Consider the following 17974-nt stretch of genomic DNA (forward strand, 5'->3'; position numbering starts at 1 on the left):
GTCAGTTGAACCTAAGGGTCAAAAGAGTACGAAGGGTCAGGCGAATGTAAGGGTCAGTTCAGTAAGGGTCAGATTAGTAAAAGGCTCAGTTGAGTTTAAGGGTCAGTTGTGTTCAAGTGTCAGTTGAGTTTAAGGGTCAATTGAGTTGAAGGGTCAGATGAGTATAAGGCTCACATGAGTATGAGGGACAGATGGGTTTTTTTTTATCAATAAGCGTAAAACCTTCAGCATGGGGCCAAATGGATATAAGGGTCAGCCAAGTCCGAAGAATCACACGAATCTGAGGGTCAAAAGGGTACGAAGGGTCAGGTGAATATAAGGGTCAGTTGAGTATGGGTCAGATAAGTAGAAGTCTGAGTTGAGTTTAAAGGTTAGATGCGTCTCAGTGATAGTTGAGTTTAAGGGTCAGATAGGTCTAAGGATTAGTTGGGTCCGAAGGATCATGTGAATTTGAGAGTCTGTTGAGTAAGGGACAGATACGCAAAGGCTTCAGTTTAGTTTAAAGGTCACTTGCGTCCAAGTGTCAGTTGAGTTCAAGGGTCAGATGGGGCTAAGGGTTATTTGAGTACGAAGGATGAGGCGAATCTAACAGTCAGTTGAGTCTAAGGATCAAACAACTACAAAGGGTCAGGCGGATTTAAGGGTCAGTTGAGTGTGAAGGATCACGCGAATCTACGAGTCAGTTGAGCCTAAGGGTCAAAAGAGTACGAAGGGTCAGGCGAATCTAAAGGTCAGTTGAGTAAAAGGTTGAGTTGAGTCGAAGGGTCAGTTCAATCTAAAAGTCAAATGACCTTTAGCTCACCTGATCCTTCGTACTCTTTTGACCCTTAGGCTCAACTCACCTTTAAACTCAACTGACATTCAATCTCAACTGAGGCTTTCACTTATCTGACCCTTAGATTCGCGTACTCAACTCACCCTTATATTCATCTCACTCTTATACTCAATTGCTCCTTATACTCAACTAACCCTTCTGACCCTTGGACCCAACTCACCCTTCAGACGCAGGATTGTTTAAACTTCGAACTAATGTTATTAATGTACCGTGAGTGTCCCAATTGCCGCACGGTTAAGAATATTCTACCAGACAATAGCGTTTAATTTGTGTTTTTTTTTTGTAATTATGAATTCTGAAGGTTTATGAGTCATCTTTGATTATTTTTTGACAAAAAGACATTCGATTTCAACTTTAATTCCGAAGAATTCGATAAATATTCATAAAAAACCATCATAGCTCTTATGGTCGAGTTCTCGGACGACTAAAACTGACCTAGCCGGGTTGCCGGATATCGTGTGCCCGATTCTCGGACACAGTGAAATAGAGGCAGAGAAATATAGGAAATCAGTTGTGAAAAGTATATTAAGTGTAATTTTATTACTATTTCAACAATGATAAACTGTGATCAACACAATAATAGACAAACAAAAACGTTGAGACAATAAAATATTTGAGTTTATGGTTCATTTAGAGGGATTTTTTCGGGAGGGCTGTGAGAATCGTTAGCGTCTCCACAACTATTATCTAAAAGTTCTTTTTTTTTCATCCCAGAGTCCTTCCTGAATTGACAGTCTTCAGAGATTTCCGCAAGTCCTCATTGGTATATTTGCGGGCTTTTTTTCTGTATTTCCAGGCCTAGAAGATTCAAAAAAATGAATGAATTTGTTATATTCGTTATTTTTATTTTTATTCTCATAATTTTTTCATTATCTAATGCACGAGAGTTTCAGAAAATAATATATCTTTATGAAAGCAAAGAAACTGACAGAAAAAAAACATTGAGGTTAAGGGTTGGAAATCACATGTGCGGGAACTCCTCCAACCGCGAATTCAGTTGTCCAAGATGCCGGATTTAACATTTCCTCCATAAAAAACAATTATTTTTCTCTTTTTTTCATTTCAGCTTTTTCCAAATTTGTTGCTCAACTACTAGAAACCTATTAAAATCAATTGTTCACTTACATTTTGCTGTTTGATCCTTACGCAATATTGATGATTTTTAACGTTCGCGCACTACACAACCACCAGCTCAGAGACCAGCCATGGGTACTCTTACGTAGATTAATTTCTAATAATTGTATGAAACTCGTGGAACATTCGTCAATAGTGTGATTTGAAGGTGAATAATTGGACAATCGCATGTAACAAAATGAAATGCACATGATGACTGTGAATATGTGATAAATGCTAAATTCTATCCTAAGAGCGCTCTGCGTCCGGGAAAGGGGTTCCGTGCGGCAATTGGGACACTCACGGTACTAATACTAATAATTTAGTTACGTGAGTCTTTAACACGGTAATGAATTTTTTAATTATCGTCAATAATGATCTTGATACAATCAAATATGGACGTCGAAACTTACAACGTACGTTAACAGCAAACAAACGTCATTAACATTGAGAGTATGCTTAATATACGGTGGATATTGAGTGTTTTTCAACGTCCATGGGCCGGTAAAATTTTGACTCGGGTCATTATAACCAAACTTATTTATTTTCGAAATAACATCAACGATCAAAGTGGGACCCACTACAAACTCTAAAGTCTGTTACGTGAAAAGAAAAACAAATAAAACATGTGGAACTGAACCCATTTTGCTCCATTTTTCATCATAAAACCGCATTTTTCGAGTTTTATTTTAAAAATGCTCCGCAAACCACAATTATCATCTGACTTTGATTTTCTTTAATGTTTGTTGGACTCAAAAAAAAGAAACTGGGTATCTGTTTTGAAAACTTGAGAAATTTGTTTTTTTGCCTTGTGACATTGTGACCCTTCAATCATTTAAAACAAACTTTTTTATAGACATTATGAAAAACTTAGCTATATGAGAAAATCAATAAAAGAAATCAATGACAGGAAATGAAAAAAAAATTGATTTTGTTATCATCTATTCAAACTTGAAGAAACTGATACTCAATAAAAATGAAAGATTGAATTGGGTGAAAATTGTGGTCGATGGAGTGTATTTAAGGTTAAATCTGAAAAATTAAGTTTTTATCATCAAAAATAAGGCAAAATCGCTTGAACTCGACATGTTTCCTACTTTTTTAAATGTCCCATCTTATATCAAAGATCGCCTGAAAGGCGCATTCACCCACCACAGACATTTAATTTTCAGGTGAATCTCTCTTTAAACTACTAACAGTTGAATGTCATCAATCTATTTGAAACCAGAGCCTCTCCACTATACTGTCCAATCTATTTGTGCTCTAATTGATATGAAATTGAATATCAAGTGTACCAATAGCCCGTGCCTTCGGAATCACTCGATTGCAAAACATCAATATCTATGAGATCCCATACATGAAGATGAATTCACAATAATAACACAAGGCCTATTCAGTTTGCAAATAGTGGTGATGAATAATTTTATTGATTTCTTCTCACAAGAGAAAATCACGGAAGCAGATGATCACTTATTTACTACCTAAAAACCTAAATCTCTGTTGCTTCTTACAAATTGAATAATGGATTGAGCGATTAACTATTCGTATCCTGGGACAATTGTACGTCTTAATATAATCAACGGGATTAAGCTGCCGGGGAGCAATGCTCAGCAATTTCGAGCTTCACCTTCATCGAAGGTGACTTCTGGCTCAGATCGGGATTAGCACCTCTATGAATGCGATCTGACAGACGCTTAGCTGATTCTCCATTAGGCAGACAGTAGACGGGGAACAGTACGCTCTTGACACGTGCTGGTAAAGCTCCTGGGGCGCAAGTGGGTAGTGGTCTGAGGGAGAAGCAGGTCTTGCCATCAGTAGGGAAGATTTTCGTTCTAACAATGGTATTGTGTTTTCTGTTGTCTCTCACACTCGGTGTGTCAGATGATCCCCACTTTCCTTGGTGGGTGGTACGGCCCGCTTCACGATCACTCACGACATTGTTGAGTCGGGGTTTGTCAAGGGGAAGTGATTTCTCCGCTTCGCGAAGGTTCTTGGAGGTTGACTGGCATTCCTTGACTGGGAGAATGTAGAGAGAGGTGAAGTCCTGCGGTTTTGAGCTCAGTCGATTGCGGGGGGTCAAAAAGTCGTTTGACGGCTCACTGTCGAAGTTTCCGCAGAGACCACGGACTGAGTCGCGATATTTGTCGTCAACCTAAAAAGAAGATGGAATTGATTGCAAAAAAATTGAGAACTCGGTCAATATGGACGACCGGGGCCACAAATTACGAATTTAAATGAGACAGTTGTCCGTTGTTCATATCAGCGGCGACCACGTCGCGAACTCTGAGTAATGTTCAATGCTAGTGAGGCTATATTTTGAAAAAGTGCTTCACCATACGTTGAATTAAAAAACAAAAACCTTATTTATTTGAATTTATGAAATTACTAGAGGGCTACGCCCCATGCTCGCACCCCCATATGATCCCCATTTGACCCGGATGATCCTTATTCTGACCCTTGTGACCCTTATTCGAACCCTCGTGGACCCTCATTAGACCCCGCGCGACCCTTATTTCAACTCTTCATTTCTGACCCTTAATTTTTAAATCTTTATTTCGAGAACCAAATTTTCATCACCAGAAGTCGATTTGGATTTTTATAATATGGAGAGATATAGAGACTCTTATTTAGACCCGTGTGACCCTTGATTTCTTATCCCCATGACCCTTATTTGGTCCCTGAATTTGACCTTTATTATCCTTAATTTGACCCTTGTGACCCTTATTTGGATCCTTCATCTGATCATCATCAAAACCCTCGTAACCCTTATTTTAACCCTGGTGACCTTTAGTTGCTGACCGTCGATTTTTGATCCCCATAAACCTTATTTGGACCTTTGCGACCCTTAATCTGATCCTTGTAACCCTTATTGAGACCCTTAATCTAACCCTTATTACCCTTATTTAGACCCTTGATCTGACCCTTGTTATCCTTAACTTGATCCTCGTGACCCTTATCTTGATCCGTGTGACTCTCAATTTTGGAGTCTTAATTTCGAGTACCAAATTTTCATCACCGATTTGGATTTTATAATATAGAGAGAAATTGCTTCAGAAAGGAAGTGCTGGTGGGTGGCCCCGTCCATCTACCTGAGCATAAATTTTGTTAGATGTATGTCTCAAAGCGGTTCAATTCAATAATAGTAACCGGGTTCCGACAGAATTTAGAAGAATTTTGATTGTTTTCAAGGAAATTTAAATTTTCAATTTTGTGACCCGTATCTTCCATATTGATCGAGAAACCAAATAATGAGAAGAGAGAAAAATGGATTAGGTCCTCACCTTGATCTGTGCACGATGTCCATCGAACGTGATCTTGAGCCCGAACTTCTTGCTCTTGACGCGAACAGCTTCATCGGACAATTTAATTATTTCAAGCTCATCCTCCTCTCCTTCCTTATCGAAATAAACTCCGCTGGATAGGTCAACCAATTTACGGTTCAGTTTGACCTGAACTTCTGAGTCGGGTTTGCTCAATTGGATCTCTTCGTGTCCCAGAGACAGAGAGATCTGCCGTTTCAACTCATCTGATTCATCTTTGCGAATGGTGATGCTAGCCTGTTTATCCGATCGAATTGCAGGCTTGGAGACCTTTGATTCCTTCTCGGGGGCTGATGTCACTGCTAGATACCAGCACTGATTCATGTTCAGGGGGTATTCAGCACCATCGAAAGTGTTCACATAGTCCTTCTCGAGTACACAAACACCTGAAGTTCATCAGAAACAAAATTATAATCATGCAAGTCAAAAGAAACATATCGAAGAAACTTGTGAAGGTCATGAAGATACCTTCAGGAGATGAAAGTCTGTGGGTAGATTCTCGATTTCCAATTGCCTTGAGGTCCCTGTCTTCGTAAGTTTCCTCACCCTGAGCAGACAACAGTGGAACCATGGACCAGGGCAGCTCGTTTTCATACTTATAATCGAAATCCATCATTGGCGCTGTGAGGTCGAATCTAGCCTTCTTAGTGTTAGGCTTGACGTCGACATCAAGCCTAACGTATGCCTCATCCTCAGAATTTGAATCACTGTCATGATTAGCCATGAATTTGTTGAGGGCTTTATTTTTGGATAGATCTAAACGCTTAGTGTTCTTAGGATGATTCATCCATTGATCTTCAACATCGCTTTTAGATTCATGGACAACTAAGCTAGCTTTATCCATGAAAGTTATCGGTACTCCCCAAGCCTCATACATCTTCTTGTCCTTTTCAACGAATTCCCGGAACTCAGAACTCTGCCACTGGCGAGCATGTAAATCACTCTTTGTTCCAGATTTACAGCTGTTTCCAACGCTTATTCTGATATCCAAACTTCTCTTGAGTTCCTCTCTCTTGATTTTGTTGGCTTCGAATGGAGGTAGACGAGGGCTTGATCCGTGGACCGTAGCGCAAGCCTCGAAAGGCCTAGAACGAGTAGCAACGTCATCAGTACGAACATATACCAGTGCCTTGAACTTTCCGTCAACCTTGCTTTTAGCAACAGCTGTTGTCATGAGATAAGTCTTAGCCTCTTCTCCTGGCAATTCGACGGCAAAGTCGACAGCTGCAGCATCAGCAACTGGGAGGTCCTTGAGTGCCTCCTGCATCATCTGCTTCTTTCTGGATAGACTACCTGGCTTTTTATCTGATGGCTCGATCACTTCTGGATTCGAAGACCACCGATGAGAATCTTTGGATAATTGGCTGTCTGTTGGCTTGTTCTTCAACATACTGTCCCAGCCGATTACGAGGTCGATTTCCTGCTTGCTTGAGGGGCTGGGAACGTCGAGAACCTCAATCTTGTAGTACTCGACTTCTTTTTTTGCCAATGGGAACATGATGTGTTCCAATTCGATCTCTGGGTCGATGATCTTCTCCAAAGCACTGGGAGATCCATCAGGTTTAGATTCCGTGATCTTGAACAGCATTCCTCTTGTTTTCTTGCCAACGACATTTGTAGAGTCTTCGACATCCCGATTCATGACCGACTTGCCTGAATGATCCTCGGAGGAAAGTGGCTTAAAATCTTCAACGTCACAAAGAGAGGTGAAGGGTACAGTGCTGAAGTGGAATAATTTGGATTGTTCGTTCTTGTTCAGGGACGCGATCTTAACGCTTAACTGATTCTTAGAGATATCATAGTTAGCCTGGATGCTCATTGGAAGGTGGAATTGGAGATTCTTATCGATTCCAGTGACATACTGCTGACCGTCAAAGGGTGTCACGAAACGGAAGCGAGATTGGACCTTTTGGGAGAAAACAGCACGAATGTCTGTGGCAGTGTTTACCTTCTCGGGACCAGCGGTAGATTCTTGGGAAATGTCTGGACTGGTGGTCGCCTGGACTTTTCCGGAGAGCTTGCGGAGACGAGGGATCTGGAAGTCAAAAGTGAAGGGCAGACCTGTGGCTGTTGGTAGACCAACTGTGACTTCGAAATTTTGGAGACTCATCAGGTCAAAATTTTTGCCGGCTTTCAAAGATTCAGCAGCCTTCTTAATATATTCTGAAACAGTCAATCATCAGAATTCATCAATCACTTAATCATAAAACATCTTCCATCACCTCATCTAGCTTCGCGATAGAATTGACATTTACCTTTAGGAATGGGGTGGAGCATATCCTCGCCAATCACAAAGTAAGAACTGCTATATTTGTCCCTTGATAGGAAATAAAATTCGAATTTATCCTTCTTTTTTCCCTCAATATCAAGCATCTCTACAATCGCCTCAGATGCAGTCTCTGCCGTCTTCGACTCAACCTGATCATTCTTCTCTCCCAACACATTCTTCAACAGGTGCTTCAGGGTTTTGTAGAAGTCCTTCACACTGGAGACCATTATACCAGTCTCATCCTGGGGTACTTTGAAACCACCATAGATGGTATTGAAGCTCGTGTAGATTCCCTGAGGCATGGCGCTGTCTTCGCCATAAATCCAACCAACCTCTGCAATGTAGTGGATGTTGAGTTCTTTCAGGTAGTTGTCTATAATATGTCCCGCCGAGTACTCCCCGCCGTAATTCTCAGGTGTCAGGAAGGCACTGGCCATGCGTGCATCACGAGCTAACTCCTCGTATTCTTTGTGATCTAGTTCTGCACAATTTTCGATGAAGGATTTAACGATTCCGTTTACATGCTTGCTAACGTCGTAGTTGGTGAACTGAGCTACACGTTGAAGCATTGCTAGATTAGGCTTAGTCTTCAACAGCAAGTAGACGGCAAGAGCCCGAACTTTGAATGATTCTCCAGTGTTTTGGTAAATTCTAATAAGAAAACATACAATACACCAAAATCAATAGATTCCTCGACCATTCTTTTATTCTATTTCGAAGCAAATCAGCTCTATTTACCTGTAGGTGAGCCCTTGAACAGCCTTCGGATAATGATTAATCAATTTATCCAAAGCAATGAGCATCATCTGTCTCTGGAGAACAGTCGACAGTTTCTTCCCTTCCAAATAAGGTTCGAAAACGGCAATGATCTTGGGGTGAGCTACGTTTCCAAGAGCTCGGATGTATACCGTTGCACGGGCAGTATTTTCCTCAATTCCCTGCTCCAACTTCTCAACCAGGTACGGCAAGTAATCGCGGAATAGAGCATCATTCGTATTCGGACTAAAGCTTCCAAAAGCATGGACCGGGTAACGATTATGAGCAGTGCGATGGTTGACTTGTACATAACGTAGTAATTCGGTGAAAGCAAGGATCGCGGAGGTGGAAATGGCGTCGTTTTTCAAAGCTTCTTGGGTTGATGCTCCCTTCTATAGATAAAACAAGTGAACAGATAGATTAGGATCAATTAAATTAATTTCATTAATTGCCTTAATGAAGTTAAGGCGGAGATTGTAGTAACTTGAATCACAATACTACGTATCATCACAATTACCGTAAGAATGATGCCACAATGGACGCATCGCAAAACTTACGCAATGCGTGAAACAATCATTCAACTGTTTTTCAATTATTTTTGCCAATTGCAAACGTTGCGTATGTCTTGCATTACATTCATTGCGGTAGGACCCTCAGGGTGAGGCCACAATTTACGCACCGTAAAACTTACGTAATGCGTGTTAGAATTGTTCAACTGTTTATCAATTATTTTCAATAATTGCAACCTTGCGTTGGCTTCATTGTGACACCACCCTTAGGCTAGGTTGACTGGCGCATGCGCAGGTCATTAGAAATGACAGCCATATAGCTTATATAGAACTTATAATAGTACAACCATATCATATCGGTGAGTGGCGTAGTCCCGAGTAGAAATTTTAGTACTTGGCTGGTCAGGCCCTGGTCCGCTGTGCCATAGAAAAAATCCGGCCCTGTTACGGTTACCACATCAGGACCTGATAGGAAATGTAACGCAAAGCATGATCAGGACCTGATTTCTAAACCTGATAAGGGCCGTTACAGGCGGCCTGGTTTCACCTTCACCTGGCATAGACTTTGCTACAAATTAATAAATTGCTAACTGAATTATTAAATTGGGTCAAAAATGAATAATAAATAAATAAATAAATAGTGGTCCCAGAATAGGCGGATCGAGAAAAAAGAAAAAAAACAAATCACCCAGAGCGGGACTTGAACTCGGGACCCTCCGCGTAGTAGTTCTGTACCCTATCCACTCGACCACCGTATCATTCTTGAAAAGGATTGTTTGTTTTGAGTATATCAATAATACTCCCAATAAAATTGTAGTATTGAACTAAATCTAGAATAATATCAATTAGTATAATTTTCCTGATCATCATCCCCCCTCCCCTCCGATCCACCCCCCTTTACCATTTCCACCCCGACTCTTTGTTTGGTGAAAATGTTATCAAGTCCCGTACGGCATGCCATATCCAGACCTGATCATTGCCGGATCAGGTTCGCCGTATTGAACTTATAGAATTTTCGAAGTTAAGGATTCTCGAGTTGGCCGTATCCGTTATACTCAACAAGCACTCGTGTTCAATCAAAATAGGCTGACAAAGACCCTTGAATTTCCCTTATCAGACATGCCTGATGTAACTTAAATTTTTCTCTATCACGGTACGCTCAAAAGGCCCTGACTGGGGCATGATCAGGCATGCCTGCTTAAAGTTTGAAATTTATTGGTAAGGTGAACATGCAATGGTCCCCTCCAGGCCCTGATCTGACATGCCGTAATCAGGTATACCATATCGATACCGGAGCAGGGCCTTCTCTGTCAAAAGGTCTGCCTGACGAAATTTCTACTGGGGGTCAGTAGCGTGGTCGAGGTAATTCCGATATGTATAATGACTTAGCGTCCACGTTGCTATTCTTGCGCGTAACCTATCGTGATAATGGGTGCATCCCTCCTTCACAATATGTGTATATCTAGGACCGTAATCTAGCCAAAGAATCCATTAGTGATAACATGAATGGTTGAATGGAGGATTTGAAGCAAACAGATAATTCGATGAGTATCAAAACTGTCATGCCTTCAAATGATTTCAAATCACTTACCGGGTCGTCCTCTCTTCGGGACTCCAGCTCGCCCGCCAATTTCTGCGCAGAGAACAATTGATCATGAGTTTTCATAATCAAAGCTCTATAAATATTTTTTTTAACCCTTCAGAACTCGCGCTCAGCCACCGACCTTCGTTACTCGCGTGGTGAGCGCTGCGCCGCCCGTGCTTTCAGTAACGCAGCGTTGTCACGTTCATAGGTACGCGCCGAGCGTGCGGCGAGCGGGAAACAGCAACAGCGGAATTGAAAATTTTACATCCTTCGTTACTCGCGCTGGGCGGCACGGCGCCGCTTTTGCGTATGAGCCTCAACAATTTGTTATTTTTTGTAGCCTTGATGGATTTTCAGCGGATGAGAACCTTGCTAATCCATTCTAAATGATTCAAGCTAGGCATTCTAATTTTTTCAATTTTTTGAAAGCTCAATTTTGCAAGAGGCAAGCGAAAATTTGAAAAAGGCGGCGCGGTGCTTATAGCGCGAGTTCTGAAGGGTTAAAGCTCCTCTTCTTGAGTTTTCGAAATTACTTACGAAGAAGGCATTGACGTATTCAGGTGTAGGTTCCTTAGCAGTCTTGGGGAGAGTAGACACAACATTCATGATCTCAAGTGCATCGAGTTTCTTCTCTTTAATCATCTTAGTCACCAGGACAAGAGCAGGACCAGTGCCGGCACTGGCTACGGCATCTCTGAACGCCTTCCAGGCGTTGTTCTTGGTCTTCTGTTCTTCGTCATCTTCATCAGGATCCTTAGAAATTTGATGAAGCTCCTTCTGAACCTCCATCAGCTGCTGAGTGTTCATGGTCCTCAGAACGGCGATGAGAGTAGTGAATTTCTCAAGTGTTTGCTCCTGGGGAATGGAGTTCGGGTCCTCCACATCGCGCCCGATTTCACTAGCGAGCTTTTTAGCCTTGTTGACAAGTTCCTTATTATCAGAACCTCTCAGAACCTTTCCTTTGTTCCCAATGAAGAGAGGAAGGATCGGATACTGGGGAGGCTCGTTTAATGTCGGTTTGGGCTGCAAATAGTATTTCTTCTCGACATATAACTCCTTACGATGAGGTCCATTGTTTTCTGACTCTTCAGAAGAACTAGAGTCATCGAAATGATGTTCGTGGGGCTTCTCCTCGCTGTTGTTTTCACCTTCGAGTTCTTGGTTCTTCCAACTCTGGTTCATAGTTGACTCTCCTAGATTACGATCTTCTCCTTCTGGGGAGAACGGTTGCTCGTAGGTATAAACGAGATTTCCAACAGATTCGGAGTTTAATGGGCTTGGCCAGGGGTTTGACATTGGACGTACTAAAGACAGAGTCAAGTTCACTTTGCTGGCAACAACTCCGCTCTTACTATCGTGTAGGTTTGGACTCAGGAGGACTTTTTCAGTTGTCACTGATGAGTGAACAGTGAAAGTCTTGAGGTTTCCGGTGAGTATTACTTCACTAATTGAAGATTTCTATCAAAACATGATTAAATTTATCACAAATTAATTCAGTTCATGATCGATATCTCAGAAAATAAAGCTAATATTAGATGGACTTACGGACAAGAAATCTCCATCTTTAGTGCTAGCAGGTTCGAAATCGAAGCTTCCTGGGATTCCAAAGTGCACAGCTACCCGTTGTTCACACTTTTCATAATCCTTAGTTTTCATGATCTCAAACATTTCGCCTGCTGATCTGAACTGTTTACCAGGTAGATGGTAAAGCCTCTGTTCTGCCAGTGGTTTAGGAAGTGGATTGATATCGTAAAGAACCTCACAGTTGCCTCCAATAGAGTCCTCCATGGCCTTGAACATAGCGTTACTGCTCTTCTCATCAGAAGGGGGTTGATTACTTTTGGATGGGATCATGTTTTCACCCTGCGTATCAATCTGCAATTGGCTAAGAGCACTCTTGTGAAGGTTGACCTCCCAAGTGGGAACATCCTTGTCAAAGATCAACTCCTTGATGATTCCGGTCTCCAACTTGATCGTGAAGGGTTTGCCGGAAGTGATCAAGGGCGTACGCTCCAGGGCACTTTCAGGAATCTCCGAATCCCAACCGTAGGGCAGTTGGGTATGGATTGGAGAGATTTCAACCTTAGAAAGTTTTGCAAGAAGCGTCTTCTCGTTCTTGGGTTGTATTTTCAGGACTCCTCGCAGTAGGATTCCAGAGTATTGATCTGAAACCTCTGGAAGACCCCCGAGACTTCTACTCTCCAGGTTGTAGTGATACTCATTCTGGGTGTTCCAGGCATTGTTGTGATCAGCGGTGGCGACTCCGGCTAAGTACAGAGAAATCAATGAACTCACCTGTTTTCTGTAATGTGGTATAATTATAGCGATGCGGAGAGAATAAAATAGTAAAAGTTATCACGGCCAGAAAGGAATGCTATGACGATATAGTGGAAGGGCTTTCAACAAACACTATATAGTAATCCTTATTATGTCCCTTAGTAAATACTGCAGTGGCCCATGGGATCCTTTACTCTATCAATACCTTAATAACAGACAAGCGTATCTACATAGGGCACTCATAGAACGTTCGTTTGTCTTATTAAGGTATTGATATATTACAATGGGCGTGGTAATAATTACAAGGCAATACGAGGAAGATTACCATGGTCATGGCAATGCTTACCATGTCCCATGAGAATGTTTATTATGTTCCATAGAAAATGGTCCTATGAACATCTGATCTCGGCAAATTTAGGGCTATAAACCAGCGAAGATCATATCCCAGTTTTGCTGCACGGAATTATTTAAAACAATTTGTACTTCAACCCATGTAATCGATTGAGTCATCCATAATTCTTTTCCAATTGAATGGTTAGACTAGTAAATCGGACACTTAGTAAAATTCCCATGCGTTGACTATTTCCTCACTCAAAGGACTGAACGCAAACTACTTTTGATGCGATAATATAATGACGTAATACACGGTCTTCACGTTCAATTGAATGGAAACGACGATGATGTGATGGTTTAGTAGTCTACCCCTTAAACCCCCCTTCCCCCCAAATTGGCGACACCTTATAGACACTTGACCGAGCTGATTGTTGGAGGAGATTTCTAGTGGATTCACTTCTAGTCCAAAATGTTTACACAATTCATAATTTGACTATCATTAAATATTCTTTTTACATATTTCATCGATCGACTATTATAAACAGTTCAGCTTCTGTTCAACTTATATCCTTGATCTTTACGACGTCAAATTTGGACTGGAAGTGAATACAATTTCAGATTCTCCTCCAACTCTCAGCTCGATCAAGTATCCATGAGGTGTCACCAATTTTAGAGGTAGAGGAGTTTCAACGAATCATTCTGCAAGAAACTCGAATTCATTCGGAGAGCGGTGGTCACTGAGGCTTTAAAGGGAGGGGTTGCCCCACGACCATCGACGGGGAAATTATAACTACAGGTAAAGAGGTCTCGCGCATCGCATTAATCCTCGGAGAACGGAAGGAATTGAGTGGTAACAGTACCCCTTGCATGGGTTCAATTTTAGAATCGTCCTGGTGGGAATAGTTATCAATTTTAGAAATAAAAGAACTTCAATCACTTCATTACTATATTGTGCAGTGCCTGAAGTTTTCGGTTTCCAAAAATTAATAACTATGAACACGAGGACGATTCTAAAAGTCAACACATGCAAGGGGTATCGTTACCTCTTGAATCACAAAACAAAAGGAAAGTAAAAGGCCAAAGCAGGATTAACACCGTGAAAGAGAGCAAGACAATATTTCCGTAAGTCTGAACCGGTTTCTAACACTCAAAAGTCACGCAGAAGTGACCATTTACTCGTTGAAACAGAATAACTGAGTAGAAAAATGCAGGTGTGAGGGAATCCCCTTATGACAGACTTCACGAATACGTTGAACCCCTTGATAATTTAAACGGCGTGAAAATACATGTTTTTCCGTTCATTCAAAGTCTAAAAATATCAATAAATCTCTCTAAGTAATAATTTTCCTCTTTTTATTTATTTTTTCTACATTCAAATTTCTACTGAAGTCTGGGGAAAATGGCGACCTGTCTAGCGACTTTAATTGTCACTTGTTGTCTACACAACACCTCCACGCTTATTTACAAGGGGTTTCCTATGGAAACACTTTTATAATTACAATTATTATATTCCAACATGATGAAAAGTTGCATTGCAGTTCAGAGATCGGCACGGATATTTTCACCAATACTTTCACCATAAATAAATATTTTTTGCTTAATCACTAATAACGTGTAAATATTTTTCATTGTATTATGAATGCGTACTGAGGAATTCACATTCTTTAAATACCGTATTAATAAATAATAATGAATAATAGAAAACTATTATTTATTTCATCAAGAATTACACTTGAATATTTCAGAATAGTCATTCAACCAATAATCAAATCAAAAATATTTTCTACTACTTATGTAGTCAATAATGAATTCGAAAATTTTTCTCAATGCTCATCTAATCAATAATGAAAACTGAAATATTTTCATTATTCTGTTAATGGGTAATATTGACCGTCAAAATATTCATTACTATGATAATGGCTAATGATTATCGAAATGTAATTCCCTATGATGATAATCAGACACAAAAACTTTCGATTACTCAATCAATCAGCAATTATAGGTACACATTATTGAATAGTCATCTAATTAATGATGAAATCTATCTCATTAATTAAATATTTTTTAAAAAGATCTAAAAAAATGGCGAAGTAAAATAAGATTAGCGAATAAGTAAATAAGATAAGCGAATTAAAATGGACAATGAGCAAAAACTCAACAGTTAGGTAGTTAGGTCCCTCATAGGACAATCATTTTTCACTGAAGACGAGAGTGTACATAGTGTTTCATATCTTGTGTGGTCAAAGGATATTATTACTACGAGCTCGGCTGCGCATGCGCCTTCTCATCTCTTCACATAGTGGCGCTTCGATTTCAGTTTTACGCGTATGAAAAAATCCTATGGAGAATTCAAACATTTCCTATAAGATTTTTCTGATAGGATTTTCTATCGGATTTCCCACAGGATTTCCTATAGAATTCCCTATAGAGTCTTCTATCAGATTTATGACCCTAATCCTGACCCTTGTGACCGATTGGTTTCGAGTCTCAATTTTGTGTGTTACTTTCTACAGAAAACCCTATAGTGACTTCTATAGGAAATCCTATAGGAAATCTCACCAGAAAAATCGTATAGGATTTTTTCATACGTATATACGCTTGCGCTTATTAGAGATTTTCGAGATATATCGAGATCGATTTCTGTTCTCCTTTTCACGATAGGATATCGAAATGATAATGAAAAATGAATTTGTTTCCATTATTCGTGACAAAAGTAATCGGATTTTTGAATTTTCTATTATCCATTTCTAGTTTAATAAAAAAAGAATTTATTTTTATTAAATTATTTGTTTCTTTTTTCAGTTTCATTTCTCATTAGTATCGCAATGAAAAATACATTTGGCATTAGTATTCATCACGAAAAAAATCATAATTCAATTTTTTCATTAACCATTGATATGGTAATGAAGTATTAATAATGGAAATAATATTCCTGTCGATCTCTGTAGCAGCTATTGCAATTTGAAATTGCGTATTTTTCATTGTATCTAATATGAATACATAGGTTTTCGGATCAGTTATGTTCAGTTGGAAATTCAGCGACAATATTCAACTTTCAATGCGAATCGCGTGACAGAAGTTTTGTGAATGAATTATCGAACTCAGACTTATGCCACAATGAATGCAACGGCAGATGTACTGTCGAGCACGAAAGTTCGTAAACAGAATACATAGAATCCAAGTTCAGGCTGTACGCAGCGCTTGCAATGGTCACAAATAATCGAAAAATACTTGAACGATTGTTTCACGCGTTGCGTATGTTTCGCGATGCGTCCATTGTGGAATCGTCATCACGGAAAACCCTTCGCGGACATTACGCAATCGTCGAAATCTCTCTCGTATGCGTAAATCACGCATAGTACGGCAGATTTCCTGTTTAGCTATGCATGAAATACACAATTATTGTTCGTATTATATGCACATCTGTGCGTATATCTGCGTAAACCCTGCGCCTTTGTAAGGTAACACCGAGAAGCGAATAGTATATTTGGTCATTAGGCCGAGAAAATCTTTTGGCGAATATGAGTTTGCAGTCCCAGCCGAGGGCGAGGGTTGCAATCATATGAACTAGAATAGTATATTTCGTCATTAGGCCGAAAAAAACTTTTCTGGCGAATATGAGGTTTGTCGCACGAGCCGAAGGCGAGGGCTGCAATCATATTCGTCAGAAAAGTTTTTTTTGGCCGTATGACGAACAATATTTTTTGTCATGACGGTCGTAGGCAGAGATTCACGGACACGTAGCGTAAGGAAAAAATATTGTTCGTCACACGGTCTAAAAAAGCTTTTCTAGCTCATCTGATTGCAACCCCCGCCTTCAGGTGGTACGCGTAGCGTCCGTAAAGCGCTGCCTTACGGTCGAATTGACAAAAAGAACATAGGAGTAGCATAGGAAACCCCTGGAAACCCATGACGGTACTAGCGGTTATGCGATTAGCAATCTCCCGCTTACCGGAGCCGCAGGTTGAAAAATTCGGTTCCACTTGGGATCGAACTCCCGGCCGCAAGACACTTTGTCAGTACCATGAACAATCGAAGAAGAAGAAGGAATCGAACTCGCAAACTTCCGCACATTAGATTTGCATCTAGCCACTCGGCCTCCGACGTCGGTAATGGTCGCATGCTAATACTTCTTAAGCACATACTCTAAACGTCAGTCCAGATTTTCAAGTCTTAATTTGAAGAGAAAATTATTGCTATGCGCAGAGGACCTATTGCCATTGAAGAGGTTCCTACAGCCCGTAGTCACCAGTGCGATGTTCCATAGAAGTCATTCCCATGGACATAATAATACTTCCTAAACTTTGGGAATGTTTACTACGTACAGATTTATACATAGGAATTTTTACTATTTCATTTTCATCGTATCCATCTAATGTTCATCAGTGAAGTATTCACACATAAATATGAAGCTACATCTACGCACACTCATGCGAATACATCAAAGCATGACTATAACCCCTCAGGAATGTTCAAATGAAATTGAACATTCCTAAGAATATGGGTAATTGCTCCAACGGTATACGACTTCATTTAATTATCTCTCACATTGAATTCCGTTTCCGTAATGAAAATAATTACTTACCAAGGAGCAAAGCCACTATTGACAACGACATATTGATGCCGTCAATGTAATAACTGGAGTGCTTCAATTTTATCAACTTCACAATATTTAAATGCATACAATGTGCCGGCTCAGCACGATCTTCGTGAACTGAGGGGCATGGATGTGGATCGTCATCAACAGACTGTCCTACATGTGAGATTTTATTATTATGACCTCTGACACACAACAGTAACAAAGTTACAATGTTTCAATCGCAGATAATAATCGAGACCTCTAATCTCGTGGGGTTCATTCAGGATGGGAAGTCATCACTTCCGTCACTGCAGCTTCATACATTGATGAAGAGAAAAATATGTTGTGATGAGAGTACTCCACGTGTCGATATTCTCCGTGTTCCCCAATGAAATGAA

At 40.3% G+C, this 17974-nt stretch overlaps 1 protein-coding gene across 1 annotated transcript; it reads right to left on the bottom strand.

Annotated features, from left to right (window-relative positions):
• Positions 1-2873: 2873 nt before the first annotated feature.
• On the bottom strand, positions 2874-17699 carry LOC107041611 (vitellogenin). The gene is made up of 9 exons (XM_015262230.2): positions 17583-17699; positions 11933-12654; positions 10925-11845; positions 10394-10435; positions 8276-8685; positions 7524-8188; positions 5737-7431; positions 5230-5654; positions 2874-4100 (listed from the first exon to the last, which is right to left on the bottom strand). Exons 1-9 carry the CDS (start codon positions 17677-17679, stop codon positions 3534-3536), a joined length of 5544 nt encoding a protein of 1847 aa, XP_015117716.1. The 5' UTR covers positions 17680-17699; the 3' UTR covers positions 2874-3533.
• Positions 17700-17974: the final 275 nt, after the last annotated feature.

The sequence above is a fragment of the Diachasma alloeum genome, unplaced genomic scaffold, assembly GCF_001412515.2.
Source record: "Diachasma alloeum isolate Michigan unplaced genomic scaffold, Dall2.0 Dall_scaffold_00369, whole genome shotgun sequence".
Taxonomy (NCBI): domain Eukaryota; kingdom Metazoa; phylum Arthropoda; class Insecta; order Hymenoptera; family Braconidae; genus Diachasma; species Diachasma alloeum.

Excerpts from the sequence above, each read along its gene's own strand:
- LOC107041611 (XM_015262230.2), bottom strand. The coding sequence starts at position 17,679 with ATGCATTTAAATATTGTGAAGTTGATAAAATTGAAGCACTCCAGTTAT. Across the intron at positions 11,846-11,932 it reads AAGATGGAGATTTCTTGTCC|AAATCTTCAATTAGTGAAGT; the intron begins GTAAGTCCATCT and ends ATGTTTTGATAG. Across the intron at positions 5,655-5,736 it reads CAGACTTTCATCTCCTGAAG|GTGTTTGTGTACTCGAGAAG; the intron begins GTATCTTCATGA and ends GATGAACTTCAG.